The sequence below is a fragment of the Notothenia rossii genome (assembly GCF_949606895.1).
Source record: "Notothenia rossii genome assembly, chromosome: 10".
NCBI lineage: Eukaryota > Metazoa > Chordata > Actinopteri > Perciformes > Nototheniidae > Notothenia > Notothenia rossii.
Window position 1 is genome coordinate 35444995 of NC_136908.1, and position 23746 is coordinate 35468740.

At 40.2% G+C, this 23746-nt stretch overlaps 1 protein-coding gene across 1 annotated transcript; it reads right to left on the reverse strand.

Annotated features, from left to right (window-relative positions):
* Window positions 1-6955: 6955 nt before the first annotated feature.
* LOC307023024 (uncharacterized protein) lies at window positions 6956-10404 on the reverse strand. Its single transcript, XM_079656012.1, has 4 exons — window positions 9914-10404; window positions 9050-9208; window positions 8841-8936; window positions 6956-8001 (listed from the first exon to the last, which is right to left on the reverse strand). The coding sequence occupies exons 1-4, from the start codon at window positions 10055-10057 to the stop codon at window positions 7699-7701; spliced, it is 702 nt and encodes a 233-aa protein (XP_079512138.1). The 5' UTR covers window positions 10058-10404; the 3' UTR covers window positions 6956-7698.
* Window positions 10405-23746: the final 13342 nt, after the last annotated feature.

Below are 23746 nucleotides of genomic sequence, written 5' to 3' on the forward strand. Positions count from 1 at the left end.
TTGAACACCAGGACCTGGCAACCTACACAGAGACGGTACTAGGGCTGCACGATATTGAAAAAAACTGACCTCGCAATTTTTTTCCCCCCTGCGATATATATTGCGTTTTTTTTAACTATATTTAACCGGATGAAGGTATTGTCCTCCTGTGCCTCGCTCATTTTTTACCGGTGTTTTGATGGTCTGCAAACTAGCGGGGCGGGGCCTGCTGTGATCTGATCAAGAACGATTGTGATTGCTGGTTTGCTGTGCATGCAGAGCCTGCATGTCACTCACTCAAGTACCCCTGACATGAGAACCGCGCAAGTTTTCCTTTTGTAGCAAGCAGCCACAGCAGCCCTGCTGCTGTACTGGCTTGTAGTTAGTTTATAGCATAACGTTAGCATTTTGCTTCTGGCGACTAGATTTATGATTCAAAGATTATAAAAGTAGGGTTGACATGTGGAGATTATCCGGCTGAACAAAACGTGATCCCTCTCTTAAATGTGTGTCAACCACAGACTTTATTTCGAGCTATTTTCCAAAATCCTATGGAGAATTTGCATTGGTTTTTGACAGAGGAACCGAAAGAAGTTTACTTCCGGGTTTAAGGACTCATCACTGCGGCTCTCTATAAGGAGTGAGAGTGACGCGTAGCCAAAACCGGAAGCTGCATACACTCTGGTGGCTACCATTAGCAGCTAACTTTTGTACTCCGATTTTTACATAAAAATGGAATTATGGATTATAAACAATTGCTTCAAAGCCACAGATACATTATTAACCTATGGATCAAGTGATTCAGCCGCGTTTTTTCTTGTTTTAATGCCATTGAACACATCTTTTGATCAGATTGACAGCTACGGTGAGACGATCTCCCGTAAAAGCTCCGTAAAGGTACTTGTTGTGATGTCTGTGTTTGCTTCCCCTGTCGCGAGATCGGATCGCTTAGTGATGATACTATACTTAAATAATCTGTGGAGTCTCAGCTTTAATCGGATATATTGTATGTGCAGTTTCGATAAGTAATAAGGGTATCTTTATTTTTGAATTCTGTGCTAAAGTGCGTTAGCATTTAAAAAAAAAAAGAATAAAACCGCACGTCCCTGCGGTGTGAATATCGTGCATGCGCATATCGCAGTTATCGCCATGACACGATATATCGTTCAGCCCTAGACGGTACTGTCCTACATTAAATACTGTATCGACTACGTCACTGTGGTAAAAAGCATCAGGGTTTTCCCAAACCAGAAACCCTGGATGACTGGCCGTGTCCGCATGCTGCTAAAGGCCTGTGACTCTGCCTTCAGGTCAGGGGACAGAGCTCTCTACAGTGCTGCTCAAGCCGACCTGAGGAGCGGAATTACAAAAGCCAAGACAGACTACAAAAAAAGGATAGAGGACCACCTCACAAGCAACAACCCTAGGCAGGTGTGGCAGGGCATTAAGAACATAACCAATTACAGGGGGTGTGACACGACAACTGGGGCCTCAAGCGTGTCGCTACCGTTAGAGCTCAAAGCAGTGAACCTCAGGAAGGCTGCTGGTCCAGATGGAGTACCTGGGAAGGTGCTCAGAGCGTGTGCCAACCAGCTCTCACAGGTCTTCACCAGCATTTTTAATCTCTCCCTAAAACTCGCTGTTATCCAACCTTGCCTTAAAACTGCCATTATCATTCCTGTTCCAAAGAAAGCAACCACAGACAGCCTTAATGACTACCACCGCATTGCACTCACACCTGTTATCATGAAGTGTTTTGAGAGGCTGGTGTTACATCACATAAAGGCCTGCCTTCCTCCCACCTTCGAACCACACCAGTTTGCCTACAGAGCAAATAGATAAATTGAAGATGCCATAGCCATAGCTCTCCACTCTGCACTGAGCCACCTGGAGCATCATGGGAGCTACGTCGGATTACTCTTTATTGACTTCAGCTCAGCGTTCAACACAATCATCCCGGACATTCTAGTTTGCAAACTATCAAACCTAGGCCTTCCCCCACCCACCTGTTCCTGGATCAAAGATTTCCTCACTAACCGCCCCCAGCGTGTGAGACTTGGCCCCCATCACTCCTCCACCCGAACTCTCAGTACCGGCTCTCCTCAGGGCTGTGTGCTGAGCCCTCTCCTGTACTCGCTCTACACCCACGACTGCAGTCCAGCCCACCCAGATAACATCATCGTCAAGTTTGCTGATGACACCACTGTGGTGGGGCTTATCTCAGGAGGAGACGAGTCGGCCTACAGGAGTGAGGTATTGAAGCTCTCAGTGTGGTGTTCAGTGAACAACCTGGCACTGAACCCCTGAAAAACCAAAGAGATCATCGTAGACTTCAGGAGGAATACTACCGACCTAGCTCCCCTCTACACCAACGGCGAGTGTGTGGAGAGGGTCCACACCTTCAAGTTCCTCTGCGTCCTCATCACCAACAACCTTTCCTGGACGGACAACGCCACAGCTGTCATTAAGAAGGCCCAGCAGCATCTGCGCTTCCTGAGGGTGAAGAACAACTTGGCCACTAAGCTGCTGGTGACCTTCTACCACTCTACCATCGAGAGCCTATTGACATACTACATCACAGTCTGGTACGCCAGCTGTACTGAGGCCGACAGGATGAGGCTTCAGAGAGGATCATCGGCTGCCCTCTCCCCTCCCTGATGGATATTTACACCTCCCGCTGCTTCAGTAGAGCCAAAAACATTGTCAAGGACAGTTCACACCCCGGCTTTCACCTGTTCGACCTGCTGTAGCGCCTGCCGGAGGTGTATAAAATCAAAAAACGTTTTTTTCCCCAAGAGGCATCATTGCACTAAACTCCTGACACTCACGGCCCGTCCACACAGCAGCGTGTGTTGACGCTTCCCCATTCACTTTGAATGTGGTGACGTCACTTTCCGCCGCACTGCATCGTGGGAAGCGACGTGGAGCGTTGCTGGCGTTGCTCGCTGCAAAAGTTGAGCAATGTTCAACTTTTGACGCCTCGGCAGAAGCGTCAGCCAATCGAATCATATGCCAGTACAAGCTCTAGCCAATCAAACCGCTACTTGTGTGTCAGGGGCGGGAGATTCATTTGATTGGTTGTTGGTCGAGTTTCAGACACGCCCGCCGGCAAGCGTCAACGCACGCCGCTGTGTGGACGGGCCGTCATACCCCTTAATCATCTTCCATGTGCAATAAACGTGGCTCTGTATATATACATATATATCATTATTATTAGTATTATTATTATTATAAATGCATACCTGCTATTATTATTTATTACATTTTATGTTGTATATCCCTGGAAATAATTACTGCACTTTATTCCTTATTCCTACATAAGTATGTATGCTGCGTGTATTTGTTGTGTTGTTTTTGTTTTGATAGCACCTTTTAAAAGGGAGAAGCTTTTTCTTCTTTCATTGTACATGTACAGTTGCAAGAAAAAGTATGTGAACCCTTTGGAATTACCTGGATTTCTGCATAAGTTGGTCATAAAATGTGTTCTGATCTGCACGTTTGAAGTTTGCAAAAGAGCACCTGGATGTTCCACAGCACTACTGGCAAAATATTCTGTGGACAGATGAAACCAAAGTTGAGTTGTTTGGAAGGAACATACAACGCTATGTGTGGAGAAAAAAAGGCACAGCACACCAACATCAAAACCTCATCCCAACTGTGAAGTATGGTGGAGGGAGCATCATGGTTTGGGGCTGCTTTGCTGCCTCAGGGCCTGCACAGATTGCCATAATCGACGGAAAAATGAATTCTCAAGTTTATCAAGACATTTTGCTGGACAACTTAAGGCCATCTGTCCACCAATTGAAGCTCAACAGAAGATGGGTGATGCAACAGGACAACGACCCAAAGAAAATACGCCTTCTGGAGTGGCCCAGTCAGAGTCCTGACCTCAACCCAATTGAGATGCTGTGGCATGACCTCAAGAGAGCGATTCACACCAGACATCCCAAGAATATTGCTGAACTGAAACAGTTTTGTAAAGAGGAATGGTCCAAAATTCCTCCTGACTGTTGTGCAGGTCTGATATGCAACTATAGGAAACGTTTGATTGAGGTTATTGCTGCCAAAGGAGGGTCAACCAGTTATTAAATCCAAGAGTTCACATACTTTTTCCACCCTGCACTGTGAATGTTTACATGGTGTGTTCAATAAAAACATAAAATTGTTTGTGTGGTTTTAGCTTAAGCAGACTGTGTTTGTCTATTGTTGTGACTTAGATGAAGATCAGAACACATTTTATGACCAATTTATGCAGAAATCCAGGTAGTTCCAAAGGGTTCAAATACTTTTTCTTGCAACTTTATAATGACATTAAATGATTCTATTCTATTCTATATTGCTAGACCGATTAGAAAACTGGGTGGGACTTTCGGCAACAGTCCTAAATTGGTTTGATTCCTACTTAAAGGGGACATATCATGCAAAATGCACTTTTGTACGTCTTTTATACATGAATATGTGTCCCCGGTGTTCCAGGGAACTCACCAAGTGTCAGAAAACACAACCCTCTCTATCTATCCATACCCAAATCTCTGCAACTGATCTGATAAAAACTGATCAGGATTGGAACACTGTCCTGACGTCAGGACGGTGGCGCTACGGCTATTGGGCCAACTCTCCACCTATCAGGTGAATGTGGGGTTGGGCCGCGGTCTGCCATTGTCGCTCGAAAGCGCTGGAGACGCTGTAGTACATATGCCAGGCCTGTAAGTGGCGCTGTAGTCTGCCACAAAAGCAGCGAAGAAGACTTCCCGCGCATGGTTGCCCTTCTGTTTATTCTCCGCTGTGGCTCTTTTTCTCCCTCCCCAAGGCAAGCGTTTGCTCCCGCTGCTGTAATTCAATGCAATCCCTCCCCGTCGAGGCAAGCACTGTAATTCTCTCTGGTTAGTCCACCAGCAGATGACAAACACCCACCTCTCCGCCTCTTCCAAGGAACGAGGGGACCGTGCGACAGAGTTTCAGTTTAGACAAAAATTAGACAAAATTAGAAAAGTGCCGGTTTGTTATTTATTGAGCTTTAAAACAAATGAATAACGACTCTATATAAATAATAATATAATAAAACACGGAGGACGGAGATCTATTTTTCTCCCCCTCTTCTGACTTGATCAGAGCATGCTCCCCTCTCCTGCAGGGGGGCGTGGTCAGCTGCAGCTCACAGAATCAGCCCCCTGCAAAAACAAGGCTGGAGAGCAGCAAATAGAGCGAAATGAGGCATGGCTAAAATGCATGATCTGTTTGGTATTTTTGAAAACAGAAACGTATAAATATACCTTATATAGGTATGGCCCTACAATATATCATTTAAATATAGCATGATAGGTGTCCTTTAAAGGACAGAAAAAACGTTGTCTCGATAGGCTACACATCAGCTTTGACAAATAGGACATGCGAGGTTCCTCAAGGCTCCATCTTAGGACCTCTGCTTTTTAATATCTATATGCTACCACTGGCCCAAATTATGAAAAACAACGACCTTAGTTATCATATCTATGCAGATGACACCCAGATTTATAAAAAACAGTCATGTCACCAGGAGATTATTCTCTGATTACAACATTGAGCACATCAATGACTGGATGACTCAGAACTTTCTCCAATTGAACAAACAGAAAACTGAGATGATTGTTTTTGGAGCAAAGGAGGAACGATTAAAAGTCATTGCAGAGCTTCAGTCGGCAGACTTCAAAACTAGGAATAAAGCTAGAAATCTAGGTGTAGTCATGGACTCAGACCTGAATCTTAACAGTCACATTACAACAGTCATTAGGTCTGCATACTATCTCCTGAACATATCTAGGATTAAAAGACTAATGTCACAATAGGATTTAGAAAAACGTGTCCATGCTTTTGTCTTCAGTAGACTCGACTACTGTAATAGTGTCTTCACAGGTCTCACAAAAAAATCCATTAGAAAACTGCAGCTGATCCAGAACGCTGCTGCTCGAGTACTCACACACACTGACTACTCCCAAATTTCTGAAGTCTTTACACTGGCTTCCAGTCGGCCAAAGTATCGATTTTAAAGTACTATTGCTGGTTTTTAAAGCACTAAATGGTTTAGGACCAAATTATATTAACGATCTCCTGCAAAAGTATGAACCATCCAGGAGTCTCAGGTCTTCTGGGACGGGTCTGCTTCGTTACTGTTACAAGAGTCAGAACTAAACATGGAGATGAAGCACTATAGTTTTTATGCCCCGACCATCTGAAACAAACTCCCTGAATCCTGCAGGTCAGCTGCAACTGTTAATACTTTTAAATCGAGATTAAAAACTTGTATTTTTGACGCTGCATTTGGATGAGTAGTTCAAATCCAAACTGCAGTTTGGCTTGTATCCATGTATTTTATACCTGTTGTGTTTATTTTATTATCTTTGCTTTTTAAATGCCTGTTTTTAAATGCCTTTTTATAATGTGCTTCCACTGTATTTATTCTTAAATGTCTTTTATTTTATTTTATAAAGCACCTTGGGTTGCCGTGTGCTGTATGAATAAACTTGCCTTGCTGTAAAAAAGAAAAAGTTGAGAAAACTTAAAATATCAAGGCAACATGATGCAAGAGATTTTTGAGTTTTCTCAACTTTTGCCAGCTGTTGTTGACTTAACTAAGGTTTTTAAGTTTTGCCAAGAGTTCTGCCAACTTGGATCTTTTTGTTCACTTTATGAGGATAATACTGTGAGACTAATTAAGAATTTCTTGCTTGAATGCGATGTATTTCTACCTTCACCAAACACAGATTTTTGTGTTGAATTAATAAACAATTTTTCCCATCAATGTCATGTATTTCTACTTTCTTTAAATATAAATATTCTTGTTGTATAAATACACAATTATTCCTCCAATGGCATTTATTCCTTGATTCACCTAACACAAATATTCTTGTTGAATAAATAATACAATTTATTTTGGCTATAATTTTACATTCAAAACTGCTCAATATATGGATAATTAATAATACACACTACAGCTGAATGTTGTCAAGATTTTTTTTATTCAGTTTACCAGTGAACAACAGTAAAACCATCATTAATGCATGTGTAAAAAAACAACATACATACTGTTCTATTAGTCTAATATTAACATTTGGAGTGAATCTTCCTCCATGCTGAGAATTTGAAATTGACACTGAACTGAAATGTAAATGTTTACATGTGAACAGCCATTCTAGCCATTTGGTTACTTTTTTTTTTGCATATACACATCCAAGCTTAAAGATTACTTAAACTGTAATGTATTTAACAGTTGAAACACTATATGCACCCCTTGGCAACTGCCAAATGATTATATATTCCAGAGGTCAAAGAGATTAACTTGTTTGTTGCAGATTATGAAACGTGCATACTGTTCTATAGTCTAGTAACATTTGGGGTGAATCTTCCTCAATGCTGAGTATTTTAAATCAATGCTAGTCTTACTGAACACGTACTGTATATAATGATTACCCTCCACCCCCCCTCATGGTTGGCGGCTTCTGAATTTACACATTAACACTGAATTACTTTGTGCCATTTGTTGACTTTACATGTGAACAGCCATTTTTCTTGTTTTTTGCATATACACATTCAAGCTTTACTTAACAATAATGAATTTAACAGTTGAAACACTAGACACCCTTTGGCAACTGCTGAATTATTATATAATCCAGAGGTGAAGCATATGAACTTTGTTTTGTTTTACATGAGTGTAACAACAATGCACTTAAACTTCAATAACAGTCACAGTACAAGCTTCGCTTTCAGTGACCTTGTGCGCTGTGAGCATCGAGAGCCACCGAGCGAAAAAAAGATGGTCTGAATTGCCTCAAAGGAGTACCTCATCTGTTTTGGAAAATCAATGTTGAGGGCATACAGGAGGCCGAAGAGGTATGCCATGGCAGTAGAGAGGTTTGGAATATTATGAAGCACAATGTCCCCTTCCAACACAACCGCCTGGTCTCGCACAGTGTTGTCGGCTTCATCATGTAGCACAGAGAGGATGGCAACAGATGCACCTTGCACTGGTGCCAAAATGTCGGTGTCCTGAGGAAGGAGAACAGGTACATTATTAAGAGCTTAGAAAAAGTAAGACAGTAGAAAGAGTCATTTTATGAAAAAAAAAATATGTGTGAATTCTGAAAAGGTTAATGCTAAAGCTGAAAAGTATAACTTGTAAGCAGAGATGATTGGCTTCATAACGGCTAAAAGAAGTTGAAATGTTAAAAAAAAGGCAGAAGAACATGGGCAGCTATAAACTGAAATCTGACAGCCAATGAAAACTGCTAAAGCCAAGAATAGATTTAGTAGTTTAAGGAGGGTGATTTACATGAAGTAAACAAGTTGGTGTAAAGGAAGTAGTGAAGCTGTGCAAAGAGCCCATTGTAACAATGGTTCTGCTTTTAAAACAAACAAAAATGACAGCCAAAAAAAGCCTTACTCTTAGAGGATCATCTTTCAAATTTTGTCTCTCAGCTTTCAAATTAATGATTTGTTTAAGAAAGATTAAAAAAAATAAAAAAACATTCAGACTAAATACATTTATACTGATGAAATTAATTATTTAGTACCACGCTATACTAATTTGCCATTTAACTTGTGGAGGTATTAACCAGAAAAAATAAATCTCTTTCTTTAATCAATGTAACCCACCAACCTTGTGCTGAAACACCACCCAAAATGACCAACTGTTCCCCTCAGCAGAAAAAAAGGGATCTGAAGTGGAAAAGTCCAACCCTCACCCCAAAATCATCTGGACTGATAAACTGCCCTGGGGAGGTGTACTTACATTTTGGATTAACTACTCCTTAAAAACATCTTGTGAGAATAAGTAATTAGCTGCATGACCTGAATTATTTGTCTTTCCTGCAGTTACTTTTACTTACCAAGCACTTCAGGAAAAACGTGGTTGCATCTTTGCGGAGGTAGATAGGCAGGCCTCTCAGTGCTGCTGTTTTCCGGTGGGACACAATGTCGGATGTCTAAAAGTGGAAAACATAAGTAGTTCAATTAGTATAGTACTGTAATGTTGTCATTCCTAATAAGTATATTCATGCTCTTCTAAAACTGCCAGGCAAAAGAGCAGTTCACTGACCTGATCATCAAGTTGATCAAGGAGGTCCTCCATCTCCTGACCAAAAGCTCCTTTCTTAGACCTGTAGATTTTCAGCAGGCCAGGCCCAAACTTGTCAAGGGATGCATTGAAAGTCCCCAGGAGGTCTTTGCTCGTGATACGATGAAATTCCTTAGATATCTTAACAAGAAAACCAAAAAAATATTATCAATTTTCAAACCATAATGTCAGAATTTCTTACAGGAAGTTCCTGGGTAACTTGTTATGAGTCTGCACCATGTTAAATATCTGACCATTTTTCTGTGACCTGTGAAAAAGTGGATTACATACTAAAATGCACCACAGGAAATAAAGAACCTCATTTTTAACCATGGATTTTGAGGATTAAAAATTAAATAAAAAGGGTGACTATGCCACATCCATAAATTGCAGAAAGTGAATTACTCCTTGGAAGACATAAAAAAAAAACACACATTCTTACCTGATTAAACATTTTACTTTTGTCTTCTTGTTATTATTGCAATTTATTTCTACTGTTTAGACAAGCAAGTAAAAAAGGATGTTACCATGACAGTTTCAACTGAGACGTCGTCGTCTTCATCAGAGGTGTCATCCAACGTTCTGCTGATGTGTCATTCATCAGCTGGCCTCTGGTCTCTGAAGGAGGGAATCCCAGGTATGTCATACCTGGGATTCCTTCCTCCAGAGACCACCCAGGATGGAAGGTGCGTGGCCAACTCGGCAGACCAGCTGGTAAATGACACGTCAGCAGCACGTTGGATGACGCTTCTGAGGAAGAATGAAGTCTCAGTAGAAAATGTCAACATAACATCTTCTTTTACTCGCTTGTCTGAACAGTAGAAATAAAAAAGAATAGATCCTTACCTCTTCACAAGAAAACAGAGCAGGCCACCTTTCCTGGATCTCAGATACCATCGGCTGACACTCTACCACCTCCCTTCGCCTGAGGGAAAACGTCAGCTCCATCTTCTGTTCTATCAATGTTGTGTTCCTGTTCTTCTTCTTCATTTCATCGACCAGAGATACTCTTTCCTCTTCAAGGGTAGAATCATCATGGTGTTGTGGGTAATCTGGCACATGATTGACCTCTCCACGTTTGGGCTTTTTCAGGGTAAATGGACTGTCATCTTCCCCTCCACCTTTTCTTTTCTTGTTTACATTTACCTCATTGCATCCTGCCTGGCGAAGCTTTGACCTGTAGTTTCCAAGTTTGTACTTGATACTTGTTCTCCATCCCTCGTAGCCTGTGACGCCAAATGACTCTTTCAGACATGGATACTTCTGAATGAGCGCAGCGGCAACTGACTCAAGCTCATCTTTCTCAGGGTAGCTTTTGATTTCAAAAATTGCTTGTGCAATTTATCCAATATCTCCATCTTCATGTCTCTTGTCACTTCAACGCCCTTCTTTGTCTTTTCATGTGTGTCATTGGCCTTAGACAATTTCAGCTCCACATCATATGCAAACTTGGGGATTGGGAATGGAGATGGCCACTCTGCGACTTGCCTTAATGTGGTCTGGATAGAATCGGTCCAACTAGGCCTGAAATCCTCAGAGTGAACACTGATTGTGTCCTGAGAGGAGACTGAACTAGTGGATTGGTTAAGTGGAGACAAATCACAGTTCCACATGACATGCAAGACTGCACGCACAGCTGGTAATTCTGACATCTCTGTTAAGTTGCAGAGTGCATTTCCAAACTCCGGATCCTCAAACTGTAGTGAGAAATCTTCTTGAAGATTGAGTCTCTCTTTAAGCATATTAATCAGGCCCTCCACAGATGTTGGGACTTCTGGAAGCTGGATTCGCCGGGCATCTCTGGAGGAAAGAACGACCCGAAGTAACATAGTCTGAAAAGAGGGGAGAGAGAAAAGTGGGAGAAAATGATTAGTCAAACCTAATTAGAAGACAGATTACACCAATGTTGTAGAAAGCTGAAAATTTGAATTTACACAAATTGGGCCCTTCTGGTCCCAAACAGCAAATACAGTTTTTTTTTATGTTGAGATAATCCCAGTGTCCTCATATGAGGACATCATTTTTTGCAAAAACTACTTCCTGTACAAAGACAAACTTTAGGTATTGTACTTATTAGGTCCTACTTATCCCAGATAGCAAGGAGAAATAAAAAAAATGCACACCAGAAAAAACGCTCGGTCTCAGGAGGTTAATGGAGAAGGAATGTCCTCGGAGTCACCATAAGCTTCCCACCAACTGTGTACGCTGCTAGAGGATGGTAATCCGTCAGCACATCTGGATCCAGGACAAGAAGGTCTGCACAGGTGTTTTCAACAAGTTCATAGGACCTGTAATGTTCCATGTACCAAGAAGAAAGTTTTTTACAAATGAATGCCACCTCCTCTGCATTGACAAGAATATTTGCAATCTTATGGAACTCAGGGAGGCCACTGCACTGCCCAGAAGACAAAGTCATGCCTGCCGCATACTGTGTCCCATCCAGGTGAACCGTTTTAGACAGGGACACACTGTCTAGATGTGGGTACTTCTTCTGTATTTCATACTTGAGAGATGGATCCAATTCTGAAACCCTGACCACCTTCACATTTTCAACATACAGTTTTGGCTTGAAAAGGATCCCACTGTCCAGGTGGTAGGCTATCATTTGCTGATGTTTCGTGGACAGAGTGAGCAGCACATTTTTCCAGTTGCGAGTGTCATGGACAACCTTTTTAAAGTAGCTATGCTTAGCCTCATATTGCATTGTCCATAATTCAATCAAAGGCCCATAGCAGCGAATAAGTTGCGGGTAGTGGTCGATAAAATGATGTTTCGGCCTCAGTCTGAACTCTGGAAAGGTACTGGTGAGCAACTTGCGATGATCGAGTAGTTTATAAGATAAATAACACAGTGCTTCTTCAGAAAGCCTACTTGACACAACAATGTCAAGAATTTCCTTGAGGTCCATTAAAATCACCCAAGCTGGCTCCTGTTCTGGTATCTTGCGTCCAATCACAAAAGGAAGTAAACGAAGCAGTGTCCAGTTTTCATGCCCGTTTCCCCCCACTGTCCCCTTTTCAAAGCTTGCTTTTGGAATTTTGTGGGGCTTGTTTACTTTGTCTTCATACTTGTAGGGAAATGATGTTATGCAGTCATTTAACTCATCAAATGTAATAAAGCGTTTTGAAATCAGATTTTTCAAACATAAGGATAATTCCACAGGGATGACCCCTTCCAAAAGATCATGCAACAGATCTGGAGGAAATCCAGTTATTGGGTGAAAAAACAAGAGATGTTTGCCCAGTACACATTCACTTTTGACCCCCTTAACACTTTTGAGGTTGCCCCCCTGCTTAAGCTCTTCCAGAAACAAGTTATGCTGATCAACACTTCTCAATTGAAAATCATTAACCTCAGTGGTTGCAATTTGGCCCCGACTAATCAAACAAAACCGACAGAAATTTTCAACATTAAAACTTTCAGAAAAGCCAGCAAGACCATGCGCACCGAGGTTGTCAGCACATACACAATACACAGTGCTTTTAACAAACTGGCCCACAACTTCAACAAAAATTCCCTCTTGTTCTAGGCACTTTATATCTTTAAGCAATGGCTCAAGAAACTTTTCATAACCATATTTTTTTATGTCTACACTTTTACCCAAGACAGCCAACTGAATTGAAGTGAGACTCGATCTGAACCTGGCTGGTAAATTTAGAACCACCCAATATACTGCCGTAATCTTATGAACTTTTCTAGAGGTCCCCAATGGATTACACACTTCAAATTCATCAATGTATAATCCCAAACTGATACAAGTGTTTTGTTCTCCCAGTAGCTTATTCTCCTTGTAATACTTGCCGTCTTGAAAAGACTTAAAGTGCCCAGATAAAGCTTCTTGATTAAATACAATTTTGTCAAAAAAATCTGTACACCCAAGTAAAGTCTCAAGTACCTTAGTGACAGATATATATACAAAAGAGTTTTTATGGGCTGCGTTGTACAGATATTCTGTGGGTTCGATAACAGGAAAGTGCCCTTTGAAGTATATATTCCTTCTGTGATCTGTAGATAGGGAACCTTTCTCTGATATTGTTAAAAGGAGTGGATTAGTTTGAGCTATAGCACTTGAAATTTCTTGCAAAACACAATCATTTACTTCAATTTTATGTTTAGAAAGGATCTCTTTGACACTGTTGAAAGTTTGAGTGTTAGAGAAAGACAGCAGGTTATGCAAATGTTCTACAATCTTTTGTGTTGCACTTCGAGAAACGTGCAACACAGTTTGCATAGACAAAAAGAGAGAGGCTAATTTGTGCTCAAGTGTCTCACTATCTACATCCTCCACAGTATCTACAACCTCATTTAGTCCCACAACATCATGAGCTGATGTCCCTGCTTCACTATCAGCTTGTTCACCATCAATTATCTCATCTTCAGTAACAGTTCTTTGTATTGTTCGTAAATCCTTAAGTGTCCAGTTTTTATGGTTTCGACTTTTGTGAGAACTGAAGGTTGGGCGAGTGTTTGTTTTAAAGGTACACCTTAGAAAGGGACATTGTACAGTTTCTCTGTTCTTTAAATGATGTCCGAGATGGTTCCAAAACGTTTTTTCACTGCAAATCTCTTTAAAATCACACAACTCGCAGTGAAATGTTACACACTCCTGGATTTTCACTGACGCGTGTGATCTCGAGAGGTGTGATCTCAATGAACCAAGTGTTTTAAATACACAAACACAGTTGGTGTGTGTGCAAGGCCAGTGTGCACCTTGACCGTGGCGAAGGCGAAGATGTTTCAAGAGGGTCACTTGACTGGAGCTGGAGAATTTACAAAGCCGGCACTGCATGGAATCCACCACTGAAACACAAGAGACACAAATAGCATGAATAGCATTTTCACAACAGCCTCTACACGTAATTTAAGATAGAATACTGATATGAAAAACTTAAAAGTTAGTCTGATAATAATTATTGTAATAACACCAAGCTGTACTGGTCTGAAAGCCAACTGCAACAGCCGTTATATAAAAAAATAAATAAAACAACCATACATAACACAGAAGGAATCCCTTGTTGCAGGAGCTAAATAGCCTACATCAACAAGCCAAAAATAGAGACAAGAAAAAAGTCTATTGGGAATTGTCTTTCATTCATGAATATAATCTGTAAATTAATTTTAAAATGTAAATTTGATTTTAAATTATAACTAGGCCTATGACAAGCAACAAAAATGCAAACATGAATTCAAACATTTGTTTTTAAAAACACCAACCATAACCATGTTATAACTTCATAAAATAAAACAACATTTAAAATAATGCATTCTGATCGGTACATTGTAAAACATTATTGATGTAAATGTGGTGATTTCTGTACAGCGCTGCTCCTCTCCTCCTTCACACAGCTTTAACTTACTCTTGATTCAAACTAATGCAGCTGCCCAATTGTTAGATTACACCAGTGAGACCAACAGCCTATCTCCTAAAAAAGAATCGAGCAACCCGGCGACAAACCTCTAAAAACCTGCGGATGAGTTAATTAACGACCGTTACCACCCCGGCAGAACTACGTAGTTCGGCCGGCCAACGGAGCTCTCCAGGCGGCTTGCTGCCTCTGCGAGGTCCCCCACCTCGGGGGGGCCTTGCCACAACGTGGAGGTTCTCAACTTCGGAGCAAACTTCTAAACAGCCGTCATTTAGACAAACTAATGGGGATCTAAACCCTTACTTTCTCGCATGAAAAATTATTAAAACTTTAAAAAGTGACGAAATAACAGCGCTACAGCAGAAAATAAAACAACAAGTAATGGCGGCGCCGCGGAGAGGTCGCGATAAACGAACACCATCGTTTGCCGCCTTGTTTAACTTACCCAGTGTTGCACCGGATAAAAAATGCACAACGTTGGCTTTTCATAATGAATATAGTTCCCGAATTACTTACACCACTGAAATGACAGCCCACATGCCTGCATAGCTACATAGCTGCATAGCTGCATAGCTACCCCATGTGAAAGCGTCTGCATGACGACGAGGCGCATGCGAAAAAGTTACCAACAACAACAGACAATGACCCTACAGTAAAAACAAAGTCAACCATGCACTAATTCAGCGTGATGGAAGTAAAAACACGCTTATCTTACCTGCTGGAGCGAAAGTTTGGCCAGCTCCCACCACGCGGTTTCTGCTCCACAAAATGTCGGACGGGCACACCTTCAGCAAAGCGCGGTTCAAACTGGTCCAGGCTTGTGTGCGCATGCGCAAAAGAGCAAATGACGGAGTTGGCCCAACTCAACTCAAAAATCTGCTTATAGATTTACAATTTCTTGTTGAGCTGACTTAAAAATAGTAGTTAAGTCAACAATGGGAAAAATTTGCTGGGCAGACAAGAGTTTATAGATTACTTATTGCAAAGCCATATTTCTGAGTCAGTTTAATTTCAAAATTGTAATGAGATCAACAATTGCTAGTTATCGTTTTTACAGTGTACTGTACATTCTCAAATATTGAAGTGACTGTTATTTTGTATATATTGATTGTTGTGTTTCTATTTAGGTCTAAATGTTTGCACATGTACAAATGTGTCTTTGATTCTGTGTATAAATATACATATTTTCACACATATTTTTTATTAATGCTGTCAAAATTATCGCGTTAACGGCGGTAATTCATTTTTTGAATTAATTGCGTTAAAATATTTAACGCATTTAACGCATGTGCAGAATGGCCCGCCCCATACACCCCACCAGCGGCAGCGCCAGGGTATGGCTGGGGTAGGCTACACCCATACCAAGAAATGGCTTAGCCCCACCACGAAAAATGATGTTAAAATAAGCAAAATGAAGTTCGCCAACTCGCGCCGAGTAAATTGCACAGACAGCAGTTAGTAAGATTGATTTCAGTAGCCACTTGTCTGGAAATACCGAAGACCAGAAACGGTTTTGAAAACTTTTGTCACGTAGTGATTGTCTTCTCAATAGAACATCTTTGATAATGTCTTCTGGCCAATCAGAATCAAGATAACGGCGTGGTGTTGTTGCAGGAAGTCCTAATGGAGAATACTTTTGCTGTAGTACATCTCTATATACATCGATACAACATTACATGTTGATATAAATCAACACGTAATGAAATAAGACCCCACGGTTTGATGATTGATAGGTGTGTGGGCTGTCTTTCATTTTGACACACAGCACAATGTTATAATAAACATACATACATACTGTAGGTATGTTAAATGGATATATCCGCCTTCTTTCATTTATCTTTCCATTCCCACAACAATATACATAAAGAAATGGCCTATTTTGGACATAGTTCGAATGGTGATTAATCACGATTAATTAATTTTTAAGCTGTGATTAATCTGATTACAAATTTTAATCGTTTGACAGCCCTAATATATATATATATACGAAAAATGTCAATAGCAGTTTCAACTATCTTTTTTTGGAAATGAAAATACTATATATAAATATATACATATGTACACATGTACTTGGCAAATGAATAATAATAATAATAATAATAATATATGCATATAATAATATATGCATAATTGCATATAAACATTGTGAACACTTATTTTCAAGTGATTTTTTTTACATTCATATACCTTCACGCTGTGGTTTGGAACTGCTTTTGAATATTATTAGGCATTTTGTTATGGAAAATGTTGTGCATAACCAGTACTGTTTTAAGCTGTACTATGTCAAGACATTTTAATAGATTGAGTTGTTTTAAATATGGGAGTTGTGTGTTCATATTTACCAAGACCACAGACTATTCGTAATACTTTTTTTTTTTTTTTTTTGTAGATTTGTTGAGTACGTGTTTCCCCATATTTCGGAGCAGTAGTAAAGGTAAGGGAGAAATAGACTGTTATAAAGAGTATTTTTTCTTCAAGAATGTTCTTAGTATGATACAAAATACTTTGTTTTTGACAGTTTAGTCTGTACATAATTTATAGGGTGCTTCCAATTGAGTTTTTAGTCAACAAGCAGTCCTAAAAATGTACATGGACCAACTTTTTCTATCTCCGTATTGCAAATCCGTATAATGCAGTCATTTCTACTCTCAGACTTTGTATTGAATAACATGTAATTTGTTTTGGCCACATTAAGGGATCATTTATTAACTGCAAACCAGTTACATAGTATTTCTAATTCTGCATTCACAATTTTAACAAGATCGCCAAGATTATGATGGGAGCAGAGAATTCAAAGTTCAGGTTCAGCCTCAATATATTTGGGGAGAATTCAAATGAGCCGTCTTTATTTGTAGACAGCCAAGCCCCCTCCTTTGTTCGGTGAAGCATTATATGCTTAAAAATCCAATGTAGGATATTTACACGACTAAACTGCAATGATAGCAAAGCTGCGGCTTGTGTTTTTGGGGTAATGAAGTCCAAATCATCGTTGGGCTGTCAGCCAATGAGTGACGTCTGAGGAAGATGAGAAATGTAAATTAAACATTGTTGAGAAAATGCTGCATCTCTCACATTTATTGACGTAGAGGAGCCTGATTGTTTACATTTTTAATATAATGTTTTGTCATTTTCAATTGCTTGGTTTTCGTGAAATTAAAGTGTAACAGATTGATGCATCTCCACAGATCATCTTAAAGGCTTCGGAATCCCCCCATTGTAGTTAAAAAAAAACTGTAAAAACTTGGGCCCCCAAACAGCATCTTGCATAGGGCCCCCAAAAAGCTAGAAACGGCCCTGAGTACAGGGGTGCACATAACTGGTACGCAGGTTATGTGCGTAATCTGAAATGCGTACCGTCACTTGTGTCACAAAGCGCATTTGCGTACCGACGTACTTGTGAAGCTTTTCCAGAAGGCGTTTAGATCACCGGACGACAGAGTCGGTCTCCCCGCCCCACCCCCCCTGTGTTGATAGAAATCAACACGTAATGAAATGAGACCCCACGGTTTGATGATTGATAGGTGTGTGGGCTATCTTTCATTTTGACACACAGAAAAATGTTATAATAAACATACATACTCCTATGTGAAATGGATATATCCGCCTTCTTTCATTTATCTTTCCATTCCCACAACAATATACATAAAGAAATGGCATATTTTGGACATAGTTCGAATGGTGATTAATCATGATTAATTAATTTTTAAGCTGTGATTAATCTGATTAAAAATTGTAATCGTTTGACAGCCCTAATTTTGATATACATTTGTTTTTATATTCGGGATTGTGTGAAATGGTACCTCGATCTCTCTGTCTGTGCACACAAACTGGAAGATTGACAATAAAGTTGACTTTGACTTTTTCTAGTTCATTGTTTATTTGGTTTGACTGAACCTTTTCTCTCTTGTGATTTTTTTTATTTTAAGAGTTTAGACAAGTTGTTATCATATTTTGTTTATGAGAACATATTTGATATTGTGTTTGTTTATTAGTTGCTTTGCGTGTTTAGCCCACATTAACTGCGTTCCCCTCTTTGTTCCCCAATGTAGTTACTGAGAGCTGAAGGTGGTGCTGCTGGTGTCCAAGGTGGTGGTTTTTGGTGGTGATGTGGATTTGATTTCCTGCACGTATGACTGGGGTGATTTAAGTTTGGTTTGTTTGGGGATCCTTCCACTCACTCGTCGACCCTATCCCCCAACTGGTAAGCCTCAGCCCCTAATTCATTTCCCCCTTTGTATTATAGCCCTGTGTGACTGTTTTGAACTGCATTTTAATAATTGACTTGTGCTAAATAAAATCATATATTTTTGATACATTGAAAACACGTCTCCTCTCCTGCTCCATTAGTATTTGAACCTTTGTGCATCTATAACTGAAAACCTGTAATATTTCCTTGGGTGAAACTCCCTAGGTGGCATTGTCGGAATTGTGAATTGTGTAATCAAACTAACTTTAAACAAATACATTCACCTGACCTATCCTCCCCTCTGCGGCTGCTGCCACATGTCCAAAAAGCTGAGCACATTTAGAAACAACTAGCTGTTTGCAGCCAAAGCCGGCATGTGTTACCGCCTAAAATCACTTGGTTATCAGTAACTTACTCTTTTATGTGGCATGTTGTAAAAGCTCACAAAAGGATGCCCTGACAGTTGAGATTTCAGTGGCCTCTTCTAAGAAACAATATTGAAGACACTGCATCTACTCAAACTCTATCTTGACACAAAGATTACATGTAGAGTGGCTTAAGGAACATAAACTCTTTACTGCATAAAGCCAGGGCAAAAGATAACAAACATTTACCTCAGAAAGTGGACAACTGTTACAGTACAGTAAACCATAGTGTGTTAAAAGACTAGGGGAATGGGACTCCTCCATGGAGCATCAGAAGGAACCGCTTTAATGAAGCCTTAACTGATGGGCCTGGCTTAAAAGCCCACCCAGACACAGATAGGGCCTTCTCTGGCAATTTATACCACAGTGACAACCCCCACAGGAATAGGTGGAGATAGGCAGAGGAAAACACTGCCTCAAAAACAAAGAGAGGATGACTGTGTTTCATATTAGCTCATACTATGATAAGTTATCAGTGAATCTGCTTGTTTTACGACAAGATTTACAAAAAAAAAGCCCATTTAGTGAAAGGCTTGAAGGGAAACGTGTGGATGAAAGAAGGAGGAAAACAAGGCCACCTTCAAAAGATCCAGCTTATAGTGTGATGCTATCTGAGGTGGAATGAATGGTGGCCTGTATCTCTGTGTCAACACAATAAGAGCCGAGACACGTGGCACTTGGAGCTCCATCAAGATGAGCTGATAGCAGTCGTCGGCTTATTGATTGCTCCAGCCAGGCCAAATGCTTGTATTATTATCTGCCCTTCTCCCTTTGAGCTGCTCCAGAGGTAGACGCTCGCCTCGGGACGTTTACGACTATATCCTCTGCATGGTGGGATGTTAATCTTTATTACCTGGCACTTTTTAAGTTACTGCTCACAGAACTTGCTTGTGTGATGTCACACTTCAAGACGCCATGTTATATATTATAGACTTATCTTTTTTAACAAGTGTTGAAGCCTATAAAATGGAAAGAAAGAAAAAAAGAGAAAAGTTGAAATCGTCCGCAATAGCAGTTGTTTTTCTTTCCTGAACCAGTCTGAACTGCAATGCTTATTGGTTTTGCCTTTTTACCCTACCAATTGTTCAAATGATCATTGTGGCGAAGGGTGGGGCAGAACCGTCAGAATTAATTTCAAAATAAACACTCACACTTGGGACAATCTTTAAATGTATGTCAGCTTATATTTTTCAAATTGAAGATTTCAAGATTCAAGGCTTTATTGTCATTAGTCCGGGAGCCGTGGGGTTGAACCTTGTTTCATCTGATAACGTTTTTTTCTCTGCTGTTTCTTGTAGCTTAGGGGTACCTCTTCAAAATCCAAGAGTTGTGCCCGGTGATATCCCTTGAGCATTTTCGGATATTAACCCCTTTATGCCCAAAATTCCCAAATCCCTGAAAAATAAGGATTTATGAGATTTCATGCAAAATTCTCAAATTAAATGCACCAAATTTGCTTTCTCCAATGTTTATTCCTTAAAGGAGGTCATGTGTTCGAAATGAATGAATATTAACCCTTTTATGCCAAGCCAGCAAAACAGGTCGCTGGATGAACCTTCCTATACCAATTGAGCTTTGGAGATCCAGAACAATGGATTTAAAACATTTTTTTAATATGCTTTTCATGTCACCTCTAACACATGTTGTAACCATTCCATCTAAAGCGTAATATACCCTCATGCAATTAAACCATAATTGCAAGATTTTGGTGTCATACGTATTCTTCCTCCAGATTGTATTTGGTATTTGGCACCCCTATGGTGCAGTTCCTGTATTATTCCTAGCTATTTGAGTTTGCTAGTCAAGACAGAAACCGGTCCTGTTTTAACTGCTATTACATTAACACAAAAACGATTAATCATCACCAAATTGCATTTAACACCCTTTCAAACTGTAAATATTGTATAAGACTACATGAACAACTGCAGTAAATATACAAAGAATAGACACTGAACATGTATTGTGTGTGCCAATTCTATATGTTCAAATGTCTACTGTGAAGGATATCATTAAGCCTTAATGCAATCGAATGTAAAACAAAAAAATGATGACTGATGAAAGTAGTAAATCGGTTAGATTTGACCCAGACACAACAGGAGGGTTAACCTTTTTTTTGTATTATATATTTCCTTTACAGGATTTACAATGGTTATGGATCGAGTGCCTGATGAGTTCTACTTCAGTTGGAGGTTTAACTGCCAAGCGAAGAAGGAACCGTTGATCTCTGCAGGAGCAGTCAGATTAGCAAACATTATCCAGTGTAGCAAGATGAAAAACACTTTGAGCTTCAAGAAACATTGGACAATAACAATGAATTCACATTGAAATGCCATAATGCCATATTTCATGTTACACCTCAAAGACTCACTGTGAACGGCACAAACGTCAGAGGGCTGGAGAAACAGATTCAAAAGTTCCTTGAGGTGACCAGGCGCTCACAGTCAGGGGACTCAGATGAACCTTTACATTTTCAAAAGCATTGTGTTTTCTGTGGTGAGTTTTGCAATCTTAACATTGACAAGAAGAACCCATCCAGATGGAGGGCTGCATTCTTAATCCGAGAATTATCTCATGCAGCTGTAATCCAGCAGAGAGAACACATGAGCCTGTATCTGTGGAGGTGATCACTGTGTTTTGATGAGACCTCCCCTCAGCAGGCCAGAGGTATGCTTAATACTTCTGCCTGCAGCTTTAATGCTCTGCTTGACCTGGGCCTTCCCCACAATGCTCTTTAAACAGGTGGTGTTTCTGGATTTGTTTGAAACTGAAAATACATGATAGGAATGAAAAAGAAATCAGCTCTATATTCATGCTTCACTTTAGACAAGTTGTTATTAAATGATTTTTTTAACAGAGGATTTGGCAAGATTTAGAACTTTTGCCATTCTATAATAAACAATGGCATGGTCATAATGAAAATATTTACTTAATTCTCCAAAGTGACTTATTGCAACTTAGGCCACTAAACAGAGTGTCATGAGTGTTATGGCGTCAGGTGCCACAGTCTGTTTAAATACTGCTTGTACACTTGTTTATAGGAAAACCCCATCTGGCTTCAGCGAGCAGTCAGACACACTGGTGACCCCTAGGATTGTTCAAATGGAAAATATAACAGGACTGTTTGCTAAGCGGGGGGAGAGCTGTACGGCAGTCAACTGTCAAGTGACAGACAAGACAGCGCAGTAAAAGACTGCAGGCTCCACGGCCGCATGTAAACACAGAGCCGCACTTTACAAGAACTATCCAGAAATCAGCCCCTATCTACAGGATTTATGTATAAACGATAACAGTGTTATAGTGCTGTGCAAACTTAAAAGTTCAGGTAGGTAATAACTGAAGGAATTAGCTGAAACACAGACCAATGACAAATAAAAAATAAAAATAAATCAGCAACCCTTCAAAACATAAAAAACAAAACTACTAGACATGAAGATTATTGGATTTATAATAGGATTTGGGGTTATGAGCTTTTTCATTTCAGGCCCAACATGTTTTTGTTATTTTGACCTATTTTATGACCAGTGTGGTTTAGTCTAGAGCGCTGAGAGCAGACACCCTGCGGCTGTGACTTATGGCAGGTAGAGCACTGGAGAAAGTTGAAAGGTCAGATGTTTCAAATAAACAAGCAAAGGCTATACTAACCTTCACCGCTGCACATTGTGAAAGACAGGCAACATGAAAGAATGCGGGTAGGGAAAGAGTTTGTGTCAGGAATGGGGATTATCAGGACTCAAATGCAGTTTAAAAAAAAAAAAAAGGTCAAGGAACCAAAGGCAAGCTTTATTTTAAAATCCGATGACAGAAAAAATATGACACAAATAACACTAACGAAATGGAGAGCACATGAAGCAGGACAAACTTACAGACGGGAGCATGCAGGTAACAAGGAAAGGAAAGACAACGATCCGACATGGAGCACAGGGGAAGACAAAACTAAATACACAGAAGGGTAATCACAGGACAAGACACAGCTGGGCAGGGGAGGCAGACACACAAGGGCAACAGGTGAACACAATGAGGCACAATCAGACACAGGAGGGCAAGCACAGGAAGGAAGACCAGACACGGGGAGAACAGAATTTCAAAATAAAACCATGACTAGACAGACCAAACTAAAATCGTGACAGTTTGGTGTAATGTCTCCTTTTGAAACAACCGTTTTAATATGTTTTCTCTTAACTTCTATGCGGCATTGCGGCAGGACAACAGTACAGTAGTAGGAATGTTGGTCAGGATGATTGGGAATGAATTGGGCTCATTGTTTTTGTTTTGTTTATATCAGTAAATATATTAGTTTATTTTGAATGTTTAAAAACAGGTACACATGTCATTAATATCATCATTACAGGTGATCATTGGAGACATGTTCATGCTGCTGATTCCTGGGTATGAAAGTCAGTCTATGCTCGTTTTAAAGTGTGATATTCTGGCCATTACAAAAGGTGACATTCCATATGTTGGATCCATTAATTGACTAGAGCAGAATCCTTACAGTCCAGTGTAAAAATACCAAGTGTCATCTGTAGTCTGACAAACAGTCCATCTACTACATCCATTTCATTTAGAGAAGGATCTACTCCTTTATGGAAAAAGGGGGCCTCACCATTCGATGATGTTGAATGTGCCGTTTTGTTTAGATTTAGTTGAGTTTAGCCATCAGAATCCTGTGATTATGCCATCACAGGCAGGTGACTCAAAGGCT